Genomic DNA, 17,435 nt, shown 5'->3' with positions numbered 1-17,435 from the left:
AATGGGGCACAGAGGAGCACCCAGAGGCGGATGGGTCGCCAGGGAACGATGGGCCCTCTCCATCACAAAGCGATCAGAGAAGGTGGCACTTCCTAGCAGCTGCACCAGCAAGTGTTCGATGAAGCCTTCCATGTCTATTGCAGTGGGCCCTGAGACCTCCACTATGCACAAGTTGTTCCTCCGGGACCTGGCCTCCAAATCGTCCACCTTAGTATGTAAGGAGCTTAACTCTTTACTCAGCCTAGCATGACCAGTGGCCAGCTCCGCCTGACCATCCTCCACCTCGGATACTCGCCGCTCCGACTGGTCGAGTCACTCCGCATGCTTATCCAGGCGCTCAGTCATTCTGTCCATGCGGTAGGAGAGGGAATCTATTTTACCATCAAACTGGGTCAACCTACGCTGCATCGCCACCAAAATTTGTCTCAAGTCTTGTTCCTCTCCTGAGGACACCCCAGAGCCCCCGCCAGGCCAGGCTCCGCACCATCACTCGCGCCGGTCAACCTGTACTTAGCCTGATTCTTGTCTGCCTTGCCCATTGTGCGCACTCTGGGGGACATGCAATTTGCTGTGATTTTGGGGCGTTCAGCCGCGAGGTACACCCCATCCCCCCGCAGACACTCCCAGCAGAGTCCACGAGCTGGAACCAGCACCACCAGCTGGGCAATCTCACCGCTATCACAGGTCGCACCCCCTTCCGGCTCTACCGCCCCACGTCAGCCAGGTCACCCAGCTCAGTTCACATCAATCCTCCGGGCCACCGTTCGACACTTCACCATCCGCCCCAGGGTTGTAATAAATGCCCATACACCTTGATCTAGCAGGCAGTTAATGTTCGGTTCCAGACTTGTCCATCTTGGTGAGCCAGATCACAGGGGGCCAGGGACCACCCCTGACCAGGCGGCCCAGCCACCACCCTCCGGGGCAAGCAGCCCGCTTCTCGCCACACCGCTCCCGGCACAGTCCAGTTAGGCCTCTCCCCAACAGGCCTCTTCAGCACAGGCCTAGTGGCCCCAGCACTGCTTCTTCCCAGCAGCGCGCTGTACAGGGGCCACCGCCGCCGTCCCAAGTCCGCCACCACCTCCAAGCACCGCCACGGCCCCAGTGCTGCAGCCGAACACCACGGATCCACCAGGGCCATCCGGTGGAAGGGCCACCCAACTAGGCCTCACCCCCCGGCACTCCTACTTTACGGCTCCCCGAGGCTGTGGCCCATCTTGCTCCGGTCCGAGAGCTCCGCCGCGAACCACACCTCTGGGGCCCTATCACCAGCCATGGCAGTGCCGTTTGGAGTTCTTCAGCTTGTTTGCTGTGCAGGATTTTGATTGGATTGCAAGGTGGCCCACGGAGCTCCTTTACAGCGCGGTCTTCTTGTGGCTGGGCAAGCTCCACCCCCTACTTATTCTATTTTTTAATGAATGTTATGCTTAATTTATTTTGTTTAATTCCCGAAGAAGCAGCACACTTTGCCGCGAAACACGTGAAGTCTGTTTTTCCAGAAGTTTTCTACGAACTGGATTTTAGATATATGTCTCATGGAGCACTGATGTTATATCTGAGTTCTTAGTCATTTGCATACCTATCGAAATGAGGTTGAGAATAAAAGACTGACTATGTAGCTGAATTTTTGAGTATTTATGTTATCTAGCGCCCGACAAACACTAAATGTGAAAATGGAAAGTAGTTCAGCCTTGACGTCATGTGTGAAGGACAGATCAGGCTCATCATTGCTGGTGCATGAAAGCAGAATAGTATAGCATTTGTGCTGACTGCCTGCTTGTGGGAATATGGTCAATCCTAGACAACGTACTGTTCAAAATTAATTGCAAAGGAGATCTCAATGCATAAAACTGAAAAAATGACTCTCTTGAAACCATGATTCCTCCCACCCCCTCTCTGTCAGAGGTCTGATAAATGGGACTTGCCTCACCTTTGGTAGCAATAAAACAGGTTAAATGGAAACTACAACAGGGAAGCAAGTGGCGGCTTCTGTTCTTGCAAGCCGGCTGTTCAGCTATAAATCAAAGCAGAACAGGCCTCTTGTACGTACTCAGAAGACCAGCCTACAACCCACGCTCAAGACCTGCAGGCGCACATTGGCGCTTGTGGTGTAAGAGATGAAGAGTCGCTTGACTGTAGCCTTTTGTCCTCCTTCGTTTATGTTATTAGGTCTGGCTTGGCAGCGCACTCTCTCATTACCTATTGTTATCAATACTTTTAAATATACTTAGAGAGGGCTTTGGGTTGGCCACGAGGAGCATATGTCTATATTGGCTGTTTGGTAGATTATTCCACTTCCTATGGAGTGATTGCGTTGTAATGGACAAAGGACTGTTTTACATCTAAAAATTACATAACTCATATCACCCATCACAGTGGTTCCCAACCTTTTGACTTCTGTGGGCCTCCACTTTATCATTACTGGAACCTGGGGAACCCCACTGATTCATTAGTGGAATTCAGGGAGCCCCCACTGAGTCATTACTGAAAGCTGGGACCTAATCTGTTAATATTATTTAATTTTCTATGCAGTCACGGACCCCCTAAAGAGGCTATGCGGACCCCCAGTGGTCCCTGGACCACAGGTTGGGAACCACTGACCTATCATCATAATCCCATAAATAAATTGTACAAGAAAGTATTTGGTTTATGTATATTTTTTCACTGCAGCAGACTTTACTTAAATGTTTTAGTTAGGACTCTACATGTTAGTCAAGCATATTTTGGCTTTATAATACCTGTTTTTTAATTATTATTAGTTCTTTTTTTTTATAGAGTTCATTGCGGACCTGCTTAAAATAATTTTAGCTTGCAGAAGGTTAGGTAACAGTAGGTCGGTGCTGATGCACCGTATTTGGTCCATCAAAGGGATGGGTGAACATGATCTACTGAGGCCTCAAACTGTGACAGAATACAAAGGGTGGTGGGGACAGGTGCTCTTCTGTCCTTTCCTGCATTTCTTCAGCCCCATGGGGTACAAGAGTTAAGTGTTTCTCAGGGATGAACTCTGAACTTGTAGGGATCTAACTCCAGATGGGAGCAGAGCCTCTCTTGGGGAGTTGACTGTAGACGTCTGGCCGACTGGTTCGCATCATTCGCTTGGTGACCTATTTCAACACCTCTGGACCAGGAAACACGTAAGAGTCAAGGCAGGAGGGTTGTGGTCCTGGGCGTTTCAGGCACAGAATGAGGTGGGATCCTTTTGGGGAGCAGACCATGATGATTGGCATAATCTTTGGAAATGATACAACATGTGAAAAAAACAGTTTACCACAGTGTCAAGAGGCCTGGTGAAGAGTACTATGCAAATGATTCAACCACAAAGTAGTTTAGCTTGAAGGAGACAGCTATGTTTTTTAAATGCTGGTCACAGAGCTGTAATTTGCAAGTAGAAGGCATTCTTTCAGCCAAATGTCCTATAAAGCAAGGTAATATTCGGCATGAAAAGCAGGTGTAGCTATGAATTTACATAACCCAGAAACTACCAGTGAGAATACTAGGCCTCTGTAAGAGGTAGACCAGGAGATATTTAGACAATTTCTAGTAGTTGGGAGTAACTGCGTTAGCAGTTTATGGGAATGTTAGGAGTCTATGTGACTTGCAGGTGCTCCTGTCCTTAGGCTAATGAGATGAGAATGCATAAAGAGACATACCTCGCTGATAAAGGCATTAAAATAACTGAGCTCTTGAGGGCACAGAAACTGTTATGTATTAAATACACACAAGTGCTTCCATATACGTCTATGCAGGTGAGACAATATGTATCAGTGCATGCCAGTAGTTATGTGCATGCTTCTGATCTCTTAAGGCAGGATGTTGTTTGTATGCGGACATGCATACCTGTAACTCTACACATTATTACTTTGTGCCGCAATTGCCCAATGTGGTGATCCAGTCCGAGAGAGGCTCGTCCTTGGGCCTTTGAACTAGTCTCTCCTTTAATTGCTTCAGTTGCTCCCACCCCTCCCGGTTCCAGCTTCACTACAGAGAAGTTGACATTACATTTGCCAATTCTCCATCTGTTCTGTGGATAGATCATAGATGGCCATTCTAGGTTTAGAGAGCTAGGCATCCTTAACTGGTGTGTATCTACGGTAAGGCCCTGAAGAGCTCCAAACAGCACAAGTCTGTGTAACTTCCCATCCGCTTGCAAGGAGTAAGCTGAACCCGGGGCTGCACTATGCTGAGAGTGGTACACCCCCAGGTCTCAGCAACCTTCCTCTCGGGACCGCGGCCAGGAGCACAGGTTCTGAGGGGCATGGCCCCTACAAGTCACACCTTCAACGAAGCCAAGAAAGGGATCGTGGCCAATGTTGATCCAGTTCATGGGTCGAGGTCATCTTCCTGCAGGAATGTTTTTGAAAAACTCTGCTATGCGTAGTTGTGTTTAATGCTCAAAGCATCTTCTATTGTGTGTTTTGTTATTATGGTGTTACTCTACCCCTGAAGGCATTTGGTAAAGTGTGTTGCCTTTTCGAGCATACAAACTCTTAAACCTACTTGCATGAAGAAAGTTCAGAACGTTCCCAGGATAAAATTGTAAGCTTGAATTTTTTTTATTTAGAAGCGGCAGTGAGAAACATTTGGGCGGAAAATGAATGTAATCTATTGAATTTTCACTTCGCTTGAAAGCATGTATATATAGAATACATCTCTTTTTAAAAGGTGAATTTCTTTGTTATGCGTACTCACTAATTCTGTAAACGTCATCATGTCCTATAATGAATGCCGCAGAAGGAGGGGGTTCTACCCTGAGGCACGTGCTCTGGTTCCTCCCTGATCACCCCGTTGTAAAGGGACCATCTCCTCGCTACTTCTTCTCATCTGTTCTAATACTATATTTCCGGAAACCGAACATGACTGAAAAGCAAGTGCACTTCTCGAACGTAAACCAACCCCACTTGACTTGCTAAAATCATATTTCCCTTTCTTTTTTATTTTAGCCCACTTAAGACTCATGTCACATTAAAAATGCAATTTTAACATTCTCCTAACATTTTTCAGACTCATTTCTTTCAAATCTCATGCATTCAAACTAAAAGGTTTTCAAACAAAGTTTCAAATGTATAATCTTTCACACTGCTTTGTTCTTGACTTTTGACGTAATACGTATTTACGTATGTATGGATGTGGTAAACCTAGCCAAAAGGCAGTGGTGCGCTGTACAGGCTCACAGACAAGCATAAAAGAATGAGTGAACGGAGAGTTAGCTGGGCTGTGGATGGATTATGCATTGTGGTGTAGTGTATTTAAAGTGGTGAGTCTTCATCTCTTTCCAAGATTGGAGCAGCATTGGAGTGGTCCTGTGGGACACCGGGATGCTGTTCCAGATCCTGGGGGCATAAAGAGAGAAGACCTTCTGACTTGTTTTCTCTCTTTTATGCTTCTTAGCCTGCAATCTGATGGTGTCCTGGCTGCAAGTGTGCCGCGATCCACCAGAAATGAGCTTGTCTGCAAGGTAAGCAAGGTGCGGGTCATGATGGCTTTGTAAATGATGTAGCTGGTTACAACTCTGTGGGCTTCTCGGCACTCCGGAGAGATATGAAAGTTACTGTCACCAACATGAGATTCTTAACTTAATACCACAGAGACCAAAAGGCAGCTGTTATACCAAATAGAGGTAGGCGAAGCAACAAATCAACAGGGTGAGCCGAGCCAAGGGTCTGCCATGGCTCTAAGAGCCCATGCTCAAGCCCAGCCATCACTTTGTTTGGTATGTAAATTATTCTATAAACATAACATTAAAAATAAATAAAGTCACTTCAAAATTCAAATAAAGAGTGTTACTTTAATGTGTCAAAGCGTTTCACCTTATTACATCAGATTGTATGATTGCGTTGTGAGGCATTTATTACATGTGACAATTTTTAGACATGAACTTAAAAACATTCTGGCTTCCGCCACCCATCCTAATGACAATGTCATTAGTGATCTAAGAGGCAAGTCAATTTTCATGTACAATCTATATGTGGCCCACACTTTTATCATACATGGAGCAACACTATAGTCTACTAAATTAAACTCAATCAAAGGTTTTATACAACACACATCCCAAATTAATGAATTTCAAGGTGCTCTCATGTGCAATGATGGAGAAAAAGAAGGCATGATGAAATGAAATATTTGCCTAGGATCACACACTTTAGTTATGTGAGGAAGCCGAAACTAATACCTGTGTTCTGCTTTCACAGGGCGTTTCATTAGGAAGAACAAACACTTCATTTGCAGACAGGAAAGAAAATGGAAGAAAAGAAGAACTCTTGACAACCTCACAATCTGAAGCCCCTCCATACAACACCAGACAACTCATCACATCAACCGAAACCAAGCACAATAATAACACCGTCAATGAGGCTGCCAACTGAAACAGAAAGCTCTTCTAGTCAATCAAACACTGCATCAACCCCCTCGTTGGCCCTCCTCTGCCACACCTCACTGACAAGTGCAATGCCATCAGCCTTTTATTTACTAAAAAAAAAAAATACAAAAGATTCAACAGCACATCAACAACACCAAGCCTCCTTCCTCCACTTAAATCCTCCCATCCAGGTTGCATTACTAAACTCCCTCTCTTTCGCACACACCTTCAATAGCCTCAACTCCTTGAAAGTTGCATCTTATAGTGATGATGTCTGACCTTCATTCTTCAACAAGGGCCTCCCCAGAGAAGCTTTCTTATCCCGACTCACAACCATGAATGTCTCCTTCATTCATTACATCATCCTAGAAACTTTCAAGGCAGGCCAGATCTTCCCACTCTTGAAGAAACCCATACTAGACCCTGTTGATAACACCAGCCATTTGCCCATCACTCATCCACCTATCATCAGCCGGATCATTCAAAAAGCAATCTAAGTGCAACTCCAAGAGCACATCAGTCACTAACATCTCCTGCATGACTACAAATCTGGACTTAGAACACACTGATTTTCAGAGACAGCGTTTTTAAAAATCACAGATGATGCCCTCTTGCTAGAAATAAAGATGAAGCCTAATTGCTGATATTGATGAACCTTTCAGTGACAATAGCACTGACCGCCTCACCCTTAGTCACACTTTGAAGTCTAGAATGAGATTCACTAGCAACGTCCTAAACTGGAACTCTCCTACACAACGAACTAATATCAATTCATACACATGAACACCGCCAGGTCCAAGTACTTTCCTAATACCTGCAGAAACTCCCTAGGCTCCATCTTGTTCCCTTCCACTTTCAGCCTCTACTTGGTGCTCCTTAGACTCTAATTATTGGTCACAATACCATACCAATACGTCACTGACACACAACTGTACTTCAAAGTTTCACTGTTCCTGATATCCAATACCTCAAAAAATGTCAGTATCTCATCTAGACCTAGAAAACCAGCATCTGCCTAGTACTCAACATTAATAAACATTAATTTAATAAAAAAACAAAAAAAACAACCACTTGCCTTCACTTGCCGCCGCGCCGCTCCTCTCCTCCGTCGCAGGCTGCAGGCACAGGCTCCCAGCCTGCACTGCGGCCAATCTTGACGCTGCTCAGCATCAGGATTGGCTAGGAGCGCCCAGCCAGGGCACTCCCAGGCAGACTGGAAGCCTGTGCAGGCTCTCTCCAGCCCAGCAACTATGTTGCCAGGCTGGAGAAAGCCTACTGCGCATGTGTGTTTGGCCGTCCGAGACAGCCGGCCAAGCATACATGCGCAATCAGGGGGAGTGTTGTGCACTCCCCTTCACTGCTGGTTATCCCTCCCCTTTATCAGAAAATGATAATAAACCTAGTTTATTATCGTTTTCTGGTAAAGTTTTTGCAGCTGCCACTGCTAACGGAGGAACCGACCCTGCCATGCAGTAAAAGTACACTTGCACCTTCAGAGCCCAGCTACCCTTCCAAACATTCGCTGATTATACTGTTGCTTCTGACCTTGTACGGTGTACAGTTTGCTTTGGATTAGGTTCACACTAAACAAATAATACAATCATGCATGCCTTCCCAGTGTTACTGACTAAACCCCTTCTCCTCTCCTACACAAGGACTCACTGGTGGTTCCGCAAGCTGGAACTGGCAGAATAGGCAGCCAGCACAAGGAAGGTAGGGGTCCACAAGGCAGACAAGCCACAGAGCTCATTGAGTGGTGTAGAGACCTGGTCTTAAGCTGCCCCAGGATGCCTTGCTATCGACCCTAATGTAGGCTGCCATGTCTCATATGTAAACAGGTGGTCGCGGGCTGAGAAAAAAGAAAACCCTAATGTGGCACAGTCCAGAGGTGGGACCGCTGCTCACCTGTAATTTAAAAGAAATTCGGCATTGCAGGGATCATTGGAGCAAATAGCAACAGTACCCCAATGGGCTGGACGGTGTCTGTTCTGCTCTGCTGATGGTGTTGTTTCTCTTCGTGGCCCCTTAGTCTGTGGCTCCACATCATAGGTGTTTGCAACAAACTGCCCACCATCTTCAAGTCTGGCGATGGTTCACAAACAAGGGATGTGTTATTCTCAGACAGGTAAGGGGTAAGTGCTAAGAAGGGAGAGGTAAGTAGTGAGGGAAAAGGAAAAATGGAATGACTGAGATATGGTATGGGGAAGCGAGGGGCTAACATGCGAAGAGGGATTGTTTAAAGAAAGGCAAGAATGCACCTTTCCACAGTTAAAAAAGAAAAAACATGAGGAGTAGAGAAATCACAAAAACAATTACGGAATAATTTTGAAAAATTATTTTAAATAATGGATCCTTTACATGAATGAAACGGGGCGTAATCAGTACTGATTAATGAATCCACAAAACTCTGGAGCATTCTTGTTTATGCTCCTCTACCCACCCTCACAAAGAGATCAGGCTGCCACGCTAAACATGGTAGGAAGTTTCTATGTGCATGTGCTGGCTGAGAGCCAGCCATGACATGGCCCCAGTCTTGCTAACATCTTCCCAATCATGAAAAGCCTGAATACAGGAGAGCTCAAAGGGGATGGAGGGCGAATCAGGGCACCCTAACAAACCATGTGGGTCTACTTAGGCTGGACACCTGTGACAACATCACCACTGAGAAGCAGACAATCAGACAACTCCCTGTGCTGACTGAGGCACAACCACACAATGCATCTCTTGCTACCAGTACAATTACAGATTCAACCCTGAGAACAGTTGCAACAAATACCATGGAAAGGGAACATGACTGCTTTCCAGGGGAACAACTCTGGAGCCCGGTGTATCTACCCTGAAAAAGAGGGTACTGGTAGAATCAGACAGATCTGGGGATGTTGTGTGGTTTACCATCCCACCTCCACCAGGACTGCCTCTCCCAAAACCACGATTGGCCAAGAATTCAGTGATGCAAGGGAGGTGCATAGTGTATGAGTGTGCCCCTCTTTGTGGCTCGGAAAACCTCGGAGTTCCTGCAAGCACCAGCTTGGAGTCATATGGTGATCCTCATGCATGCTCGTCTTAGAAGATTCTAGCAGCCATGAAATCTTAACACTACCCGTGATGTGGCGGAAATATCCAGTTAAAAACAGGATATATGCATGTTCTTCCACAGGAAGAATAGAGAAGAACTGGCACAACAGATAAAAAAAGACCTAGAAGAAGTACGAAAGTATTAAGAAGTTTATTTTAGGTCTCTGTTAAAATCAATACCAGGAGCATTAGATGACACCCCACCTGGATCTGTTACTAGTTTCTTACCACTTTTGCGTTTGGGCAGAAGATATGGCTTCTCTGGCATCAGCTCATTCTTTCCCATTCCTATCTCGATGGAAAAGGATGCCTATCATGACACTGATACCACACTCTACTGGTGATAAATATAGCCCCCAAACAAACCCCATAGGCTCTTATTCCTGCCCAATCCGTCATATACGCTGCCTTTAACTGGTCTTCTGCTTATACTGCCAAGCAATTTGGACTTAGGATGCATTCATATTTGTATGGGCTGTTCAAACTGATTTAAAAAAAACGATACTAAAAAATAATGACAAAGCCTATAGAACACGTCACCATTGCTGAACAATTGAAGTGATCCCTAAACTCTAAGCCAACTTCCTTGGCTTTTCTAACTTCCTCAGCAGTGAGATGGTTTCCTGCCTGAGCGCCTGACCTACTGTCTAACGTTCTCAATTCAGCCTCTGCATGAGGGTCTATGCTATCTGGAAAAGGCTATATGTATTTTAGTACAGTTTCCAACCTTGGCCCATTGGTTCCTATTTGTATAGCTGAATGGAACAAAAACTGCAGTTCTACACTGTGTTTTTATCCTAATCTTAGAAGATATACAACAGGTTCAGTAAAACTCTTAGTGCTATTACTGCAGCGAATCAGAAAGGCGTGGAAAGAATAGCCATGAAGACTTCTTCTAAAGTAATGTATGGATAAAGAGGTCTCACCATTGACAGCTTGTGATTCCATTGGTGACACCTTGGTATCTGTCACCAGTTACTATCCAATCATAACCTCATAATCACTGTGCAGTGCAAGCATTTTGTCATAGATTAACCAATAGAGGAGCCAAGTCCAGTAGCAGGTCTATACATCTAGGACGGGACCACTGCTAAAATATATACTCAACTACCACAACTATAAAGGCCTGGTAGTAAAGTCAACATAGTTAAGCAATTGGAATGTGCTTCAATAAAAACATACAAACCTTGTTTTTGGAAACCTTGTGGGAAAAGGAACATGTCCCATCAGTCTTCTTACATGTGCCCCGTAAAAACCTATCACAGAACAACAGGAGAATGGTCAGCAAGATTTCATGGGGTCAACCTGCACACACTTAATTACCCTATGCTATCAAAGAAACTGAGCTGTACTCTCAATGTGGCTTTGGAGAGTTTCTGAAATGTGCACTGTAGACCAGGACGATCCTCTCAGTAAAAGAAACTACCCCACAGGGAACAGCATGACTCATCTACTAATGCCATAAAAAACTAAGAACACATTTCCTGGCAATAGCAATTCTATAGAGTACAATATCTCTGATACACACTATTGTAAGCGCCCCAAAGGTAAACATTCTAAGAGCAAATTAGAGTTAACAAACAAGTTACTTACCTTCGGTAACGATGCATCTGGTAGAGACAGGATCTAGCCGCAGATTCCTGAACTTAGAATGTTCCCCAGGCGCGAGCCTAAATTCAGAAACTTTTTTCCCATAGTATGTCTGCTCGTCGGTAGAGGGTATCGTGAGACTCCACCAGATGTGACGTCAATGGAGTCTGTTTAAGTTCCACACTGACGTGACGTGCTGACCTGAGTTTCTTCCGTGACTATTTTTCGCGCTCAAAACGTGGAGCCTCATATAGAAGCTGCCAATGGAAACAGTGTGCTTCGATCAAACGACACCCTCTTGTCAAATAGGGATTGAATGCTTAAATCGAGGGGTAGATTTCCACCATAAAGTCGTATGAGACAACAAAGGAACTCAGATTGCAGAGCGGGGAGGATGGGAGGGTTGTTAAGGAATTTGCAACTAGATCCTGTCTCTACCAGATACATCGTTACCGAAGGTAAGTAACTTGTTCATCTGATAGAGTCACCTAGCCACTGATTCCTTAACTTAGAATCAGATACCAAATCATAAAACCCCCTAGGAAGGATTGCAAACTAAGACCCTCGTAAGCCTGTAAGCTGTGGTAAACCGGTCAAAAACAAGAGCAAAAGGACAGGAAAATAAGAAAAAAGAGAAGAATAATATGTATATCATACGACCTCTAACCTGTAGAAGTAACTAAAGGTGATGTACACCGGAAAGCAGGAGAGCATACAAGAAGCTCAGTCATGTCAGAAGATAGAAATCAGCCCATCCTCAGTATCCTGTCAAGTTCTGTGCCATAAACAACTGAACCACAGTGAAGTCAGCTATCCAGAAGAAAACAGATAAGTACTGAAGATTAAACTATGCACTTGAAAAAGTACCTAAGAGGAAAACATCATTAGGTAAAAGAATTGGCGAAAAACCATTGCAATAAAAAGAGGATACAAAACGGTAAGAACAGGGATATAACCACATCCATGAGAGAAGAATGAAGGTGAGTGCCGAAACACTAGCAGTCTAGAGAAAAGTAAAAGACCGACATACCTAAGAAGGTGTGTGAGCCTTAAGATATATTGCATAACCAAGGACTTCCTAGAGAACACACAGATAAAGAGACATGAACCATAAAAACATGGAATGAAAAAAAGCCATGTGGAGGTGAGCAAGAGGTGGTAAAGCGAACAATAGAATCGAAGATTAAGCTACTCGCTCATTTCATGGAATGAAAACCCATGTACAAACAGTTTGGCAAGACAGTGGAGATAACCACAGCAAGGGGAACATAAAGACAAACTTGGAAAAAAAAAGAACAGCTATGAGCGCATGAAAATAGCACCAACTCAGCAATTAGATACACAACTATCCAGTGCTAGATGTAGACCAAAGTGCCTGTTCCACCTTGTGGAAGGAGAAAGCAGCATAATCGGCAATAGAGCAGAACATTTCACTATGTAAAGGGAGATCCAAGTCAGACCTGCATCATGAGATAAGTGGAAAAACAAGTATCTTGTGCAGAGAAAACATGCAGTTGCCCTCAATGAGGAGGACAATTACAATCATTGGGCATATAAAAATACTGTACCCTGAGATAGGAGTGAAAGAACCAGCACCTATGCATCACCAGTCATAGAAAACAAGAGCAAGAGAAGACTCTATAGGGAATAAGGGGCAGCAAGATGCACTAGAAAGGGCCGCAAGGACGTGAGCTATAAAATAGACACGATTCTCAAGAAGGAACCTGCCAGAGTGAGATGAATACATTCAATTACAGCACACCTCCAAGCATAAATCCAAGTACAATAAGTAGAATTTAAAGAAGGGAAACAACTACTTACACACCTGGAGTAGAACCCTTACTTTCAGTATGAGGGGCTCCGACCTTAACCATAAGGCCATAGGTAACTCCATGTAAAACGAAAGTAATTTTACTACCCACCTGAGGTATCAACAATCAACTTCAGCAAAAATGAGAGATATAATACTTTGACAGAGAAGAAGAAGAAGAAGTATCCCTGAAAAGGGTAAAATCCTTCCAAGGGAAGAAACTCTGGCATGCAAATGTCAGGCTTAGCACAAGCACCCAACAAGACACCATGTAGTGCTTCGCTGTAGGGAAGCACTGGTTCAACCCCTGTCTGGCTCTAATGGAGTATATCAATCAGGAGATCTGCAGCCAATTCCATAAAGCGAAGTGTGAGACCCAACACCACCGCAACCCTCCTGGGCAAATCCGTAAAGGAGGAACTTGCTTCCGTAGCAATGTCCAAGAGGTGAAAAAAGGCCTGAGACCGGAGAAGAATCCAAGCCACTAGCAGTAGCCAGATCAGACAACCAACTGTCCTCTCTAGGAGGCTCCGATTCCAGCACCGCCTCGTCACCATCTCCTGCAGCAGGAACAACAGGAGTGGAGTCTTGTGAAGAAAGGACCGGCACCATTCCAGACGTCGACCAGCGTCAAGAAGGAGCTGCCTCAACATCGACATCAGATGGAGAGGGGGAGTAGACTTTGATCGGCCACACCAGAAAAGTCTCTGGAGTCGGCTGATCGGATATCAGCGCCGAAGGTGGGCACTCTGAAGGGCTGTGCACCGGCATTGTAGTAGTCTTGTCAAAAGATGTAGGCCTAACTGAAGCCAAGGGCGAATTCACCAGCGTGGGCACAGTCAAGGCACTGTACACCTCCTTGGGACCAACAGGCACTTCAGAGGGAGGTGGCTGACCAAAGATGGCGTGTAGGGAAAGTGCAGGGCAGACCCTGACCTTGTCTATACGGAGGTTGAGAGCGGTGTGGTCGGTAAATGCCAAGGCCTCGACCGTCTAAGTGACTTACCTTTGGACATCGACGAAGATCGGCGTCCACGAGAGCGACTCCTTGAATAGCCCTTCGAACGTACGTAAGACCGAGAAGGAGACTAAATGTGACAGGAAGGCCAAGACACCGCCATACACACCGCTACAAGCTTCATCCTACGATCGTGTAAATCCTTCTGCCAAAGCCGCTGACAGGAACCGCAGTCCTCTGCGTCATGGTGCTCACCCAGGCACCACATGCACACTGAATGGGGATCTGTTGCCGACATCTGCCACCCACAGAGCTTAAATCCTAAAGACATATAAAGCACACTGTGCTGAATAGAAAGAAAACGTCGAAGGAGGCCAAAAAACCAGCCAGAAGAACTGTCTCCAGACCCGCACTGCAAGTTATACGGACTCCGTTTACGTCACATCCGGCGGATGACATCAATACGGAATCACACTACGCCCTCTCTACTGATGCGCAGACGTACTATTGGACAAAAGTTTACGGATCCAGGCTCGCACCTGGGGAAGATTCTAAGGCCCTCATTCTGACCTTGGCGGGCGGCGGAGGCCGCCCGCCAAAGTCCCGCCGTCAGGTTACCGTTCCGCGGTCGAAAGACCGCGGCGGTAATTCTGACTTTCCCGCTGGGCTGGCGGGCGGTCGCCTTCAGACCGCCAGCCAGCCCAGCGGGAAAGAGGCTTCCACGATGAAGCCGGCTCGGAATCGAGCCGGCGGAGTGGAAGCTGTGCGACGGGTGCAGTTGCACCCGTCGCGTATTTCACTGTCTGCGCAGCAGACAGTGAAATACATGTAGGGGCCCTCTTACGGGGGCCCCTGCAATGCCCATGCCAGTGGCATGGGCACTGCAGGGGCCCCAAGGGGCCCCGCGACCCCCCCTACCGCCATCCGGATCTCGGCGGTCCGACCGCCGGGATCTGGATGGCGGTAGGGGGGGTCGGAATCCCCGCGGCGGTGCAGCAAGCTGCGCCGCCGCGGAGGATTCAATGGGGCCGCGGTACACTGGCGGGACCCCGCCAGTGGTGCCGGTCCGACCGCGGCTTTACCGCCGCGGTCAGAATCCCCATTGGAGCACCGCCGGCCTGTCGGCGGTGCTCCCGCGGTCCTCCGCCCTGGCGGTCAAAGACCGCCAGGGTCAGAATGACCACCAAAGTTAAGTAAACTGCAGCTACATGTCTCTATCAGATAAAATGTTTTTACCAGTGGCCAAACCCCGAGCAAACCACAAACATGTGTCAGCTTACTCCATGCTCAAATCTAAAGTCCATGGAAGACCTTCTCCCCCTTTTTACATTACTTTTGATTCCCTTGTTTGTGGCCTCAAAAACAATGCTTTAACAGAGTATAGAACAGGGATCTTGGGTAGGATTTTGAATAATCTTCTGTCAGTCATGTCTCATTAATTCTGCCCCTCATCCAGGTCATTTTCATGGTATTTGGTTTCTCGGTTGTTTGATAAAGGTGTTCACAAATTGCTACAAGTGGCATCAATGCAGGCTACCTCTATAAAGAAGTTTACTTGTTTTATGGTAAACCATGTATAAAAGTCAACTTTTGTCCATGCGTATGATTTCCGGTTCTTGTTAAAGGAGCAGCCTAGGGTTCTAAGTGCAACTGAGAGAGAGGCCTTGCCAACAATTTGAGACTTTCTTATAGACTGATTTGACAAAAAGGGATTTCAGAAGGAATATCAAAAGAAGCACCTATATTTTAAAGGGATACTAAAACTTGAAATAGCGCCATTAGCAAGGTGCCTATGTGGCTATTCCTTGTCTCGGAGAGGTGGCACCTCAAATAACTGCAGCTACAACTCGTTTGTCTGGAACATTTCAAACTTGCATCTGGGCAATATTTTAACAGAAATTCAAGCTAGAAATTAATGTCTGTGGCGTGTATGAAGGTAATTTTGGAGCAGGCCAGTGGGAATGATTATTGGTGCCAAAACTAAAATCCAGAGTAGGGATTCCAATATCTTCGAAGTATCAGAGAAGTATGTTTGATGTAACTTCTAGAAATAGAGACGGAGGAGCGACAGGGACGGAGGAAAGACAGGTACGGAGGAGCAACAGAGAGGGAGCAGGAGAGGGTGGTGAGTGATGAGAGAGGAAGGCAGAGAGAAGAAGAGACGGCGAGGTTGAGGGGAGAGGGAGAAGGAGAGGAAAAAGGAGAAGAATGAGAGTTTGGAGGATAAGAGGTGGCGCAGAGAGAACACATCAGCTATCACATTTGACACTGACAGTCTAGATTGTGAGACAGAACTGGTAATTATTTTAAAATGTATGCATAGCCTACTAATTTCAGTAGGAAGTTAGAATGTTGCGCCATTATTCACTCAAAAATATTTCTGCTAAGCTTTCTGATGTTGGAAGGTATTTTGTAAGTTAGATGGATTTTGTTTTGCATTTTTATAGCACAGTTTTATCGCCAGATGCTCTCTTTAATGTTAATTGGATTGATAGTTATATAGGCCAAGGAGTTATTCACAGACACATGGGAATACAATTCAATTATCCCCATGTATTTTCAAAATGGCTGCTATTTTTATACAACTTCAGAAAAATCCACCATGCAGCAGCCGAGCATTGAAAGCAGGGGAAATTGTAAAGGCAGTGGACCCACCTATCTGAGTCCGACTCCTATCGTAGCACAATATGGACTCTGATGCTTTTTGAAGATGGCCAATTCTCTGCTAAGCTTCCTCAATCGTCTGCCTAGACGATAGCTTGCCTTACTTTCATTTGCACATGAGCTGGGGCTTTATTGACAGCAAGAGACACAAAGTGTAAAGGATTTGTTTGAAAGACTGAAGCATAACTACGGCAAAGCCACATTTAACTGGGGAATCAAACAGAGGTAGCCACACTTCAAGTCGGCATCAAGTGAAAGGTAAAACATTTGCCCTCATGACCAATGTTACTTCATCAACTGTCACCAACAACAAAAGGTTCCAGAATGTCCCTTTGTTTGATGATGTCTGTTTGGGCTGTAAAGCCTGGTATGACATCATTCACCAGATGGTCTTTTTAAAATACTGATTTTAGAGTTGGGTGACAGAACCTCCTTGGGTGCACAGTGTAGGGATGCAAGCTTGGACTTAGTCGGTTGGAAGGTAGTGCCTAGAAAAATCGAGCATTATGAGTAATGAGATATCCACTAAGTTGTACAAGGTATCCAACTTACATTTACAAAATGGCACCCAGCAACTCCTTCTGTCTTCTAGCAACAGAGTGCAAATGAACATAAATAAAAGCCAGAAAGGATATGGAGATTGAATACACAGCTCTTAAACATGCAGTCAGACATAATACAACAGAATAGCACCTTCAGCAGAAACAACATGTAAAGCTTAAAGGGGCCATCCAAAAAATTACATCACAACATATCTCAAAATACAAGAGGATATACTAAAACAATGCAACATTCTGCCTGTTCATGATTGTTGGTGACACAGAACTGGGCAAACAGGACTATTTTTTCACTACACTGAATGATCTCTTTAAATGTCATCAGAGCAAAAATCAAATCATCTTGTTGCTCCTGGGGCCAAGTCAGGTCACGTCAAACCATTGGTGAGACAAACATACTGATGAATGACAAGCATACGGGAT

General features: G+C 45.5%; 1 protein-coding gene across 2 annotated transcripts in view; it reads right to left on the bottom strand.

Annotated features, from left to right (window-relative positions):
- The window catches only part of ZC3H3 (zinc finger CCCH-type containing 3), a 1,347,955-nt gene that overhangs the window by 522,582 nt on the left and 807,938 nt on the right, over positions 1 to 17,435 (bottom strand). For both annotated transcript variants that reach the window (XM_069220898.1, XM_069220897.1), the window contains exon 8: positions 10,620 to 10,689. In XM_069220898.1, coding sequence (XP_069076999.1) covers positions 10,620 to 10,689 — 70 coding nt within the window. The remainder of the gene's footprint in view (positions 1 to 10,619; positions 10,690 to 17,435) is intronic.

Source organism: Pleurodeles waltl, chromosome 2_2 (genome assembly GCF_031143425.1).
Source record: "Pleurodeles waltl isolate 20211129_DDA chromosome 2_2, aPleWal1.hap1.20221129, whole genome shotgun sequence".
In the NCBI taxonomy this organism is placed as follows: domain Eukaryota; kingdom Metazoa; phylum Chordata; class Amphibia; order Caudata; family Salamandridae; genus Pleurodeles; species Pleurodeles waltl.
Note: the sequence above shows the minus strand (reverse complement) of the source record. Positions and strands in the feature narration are given on the sequence as shown.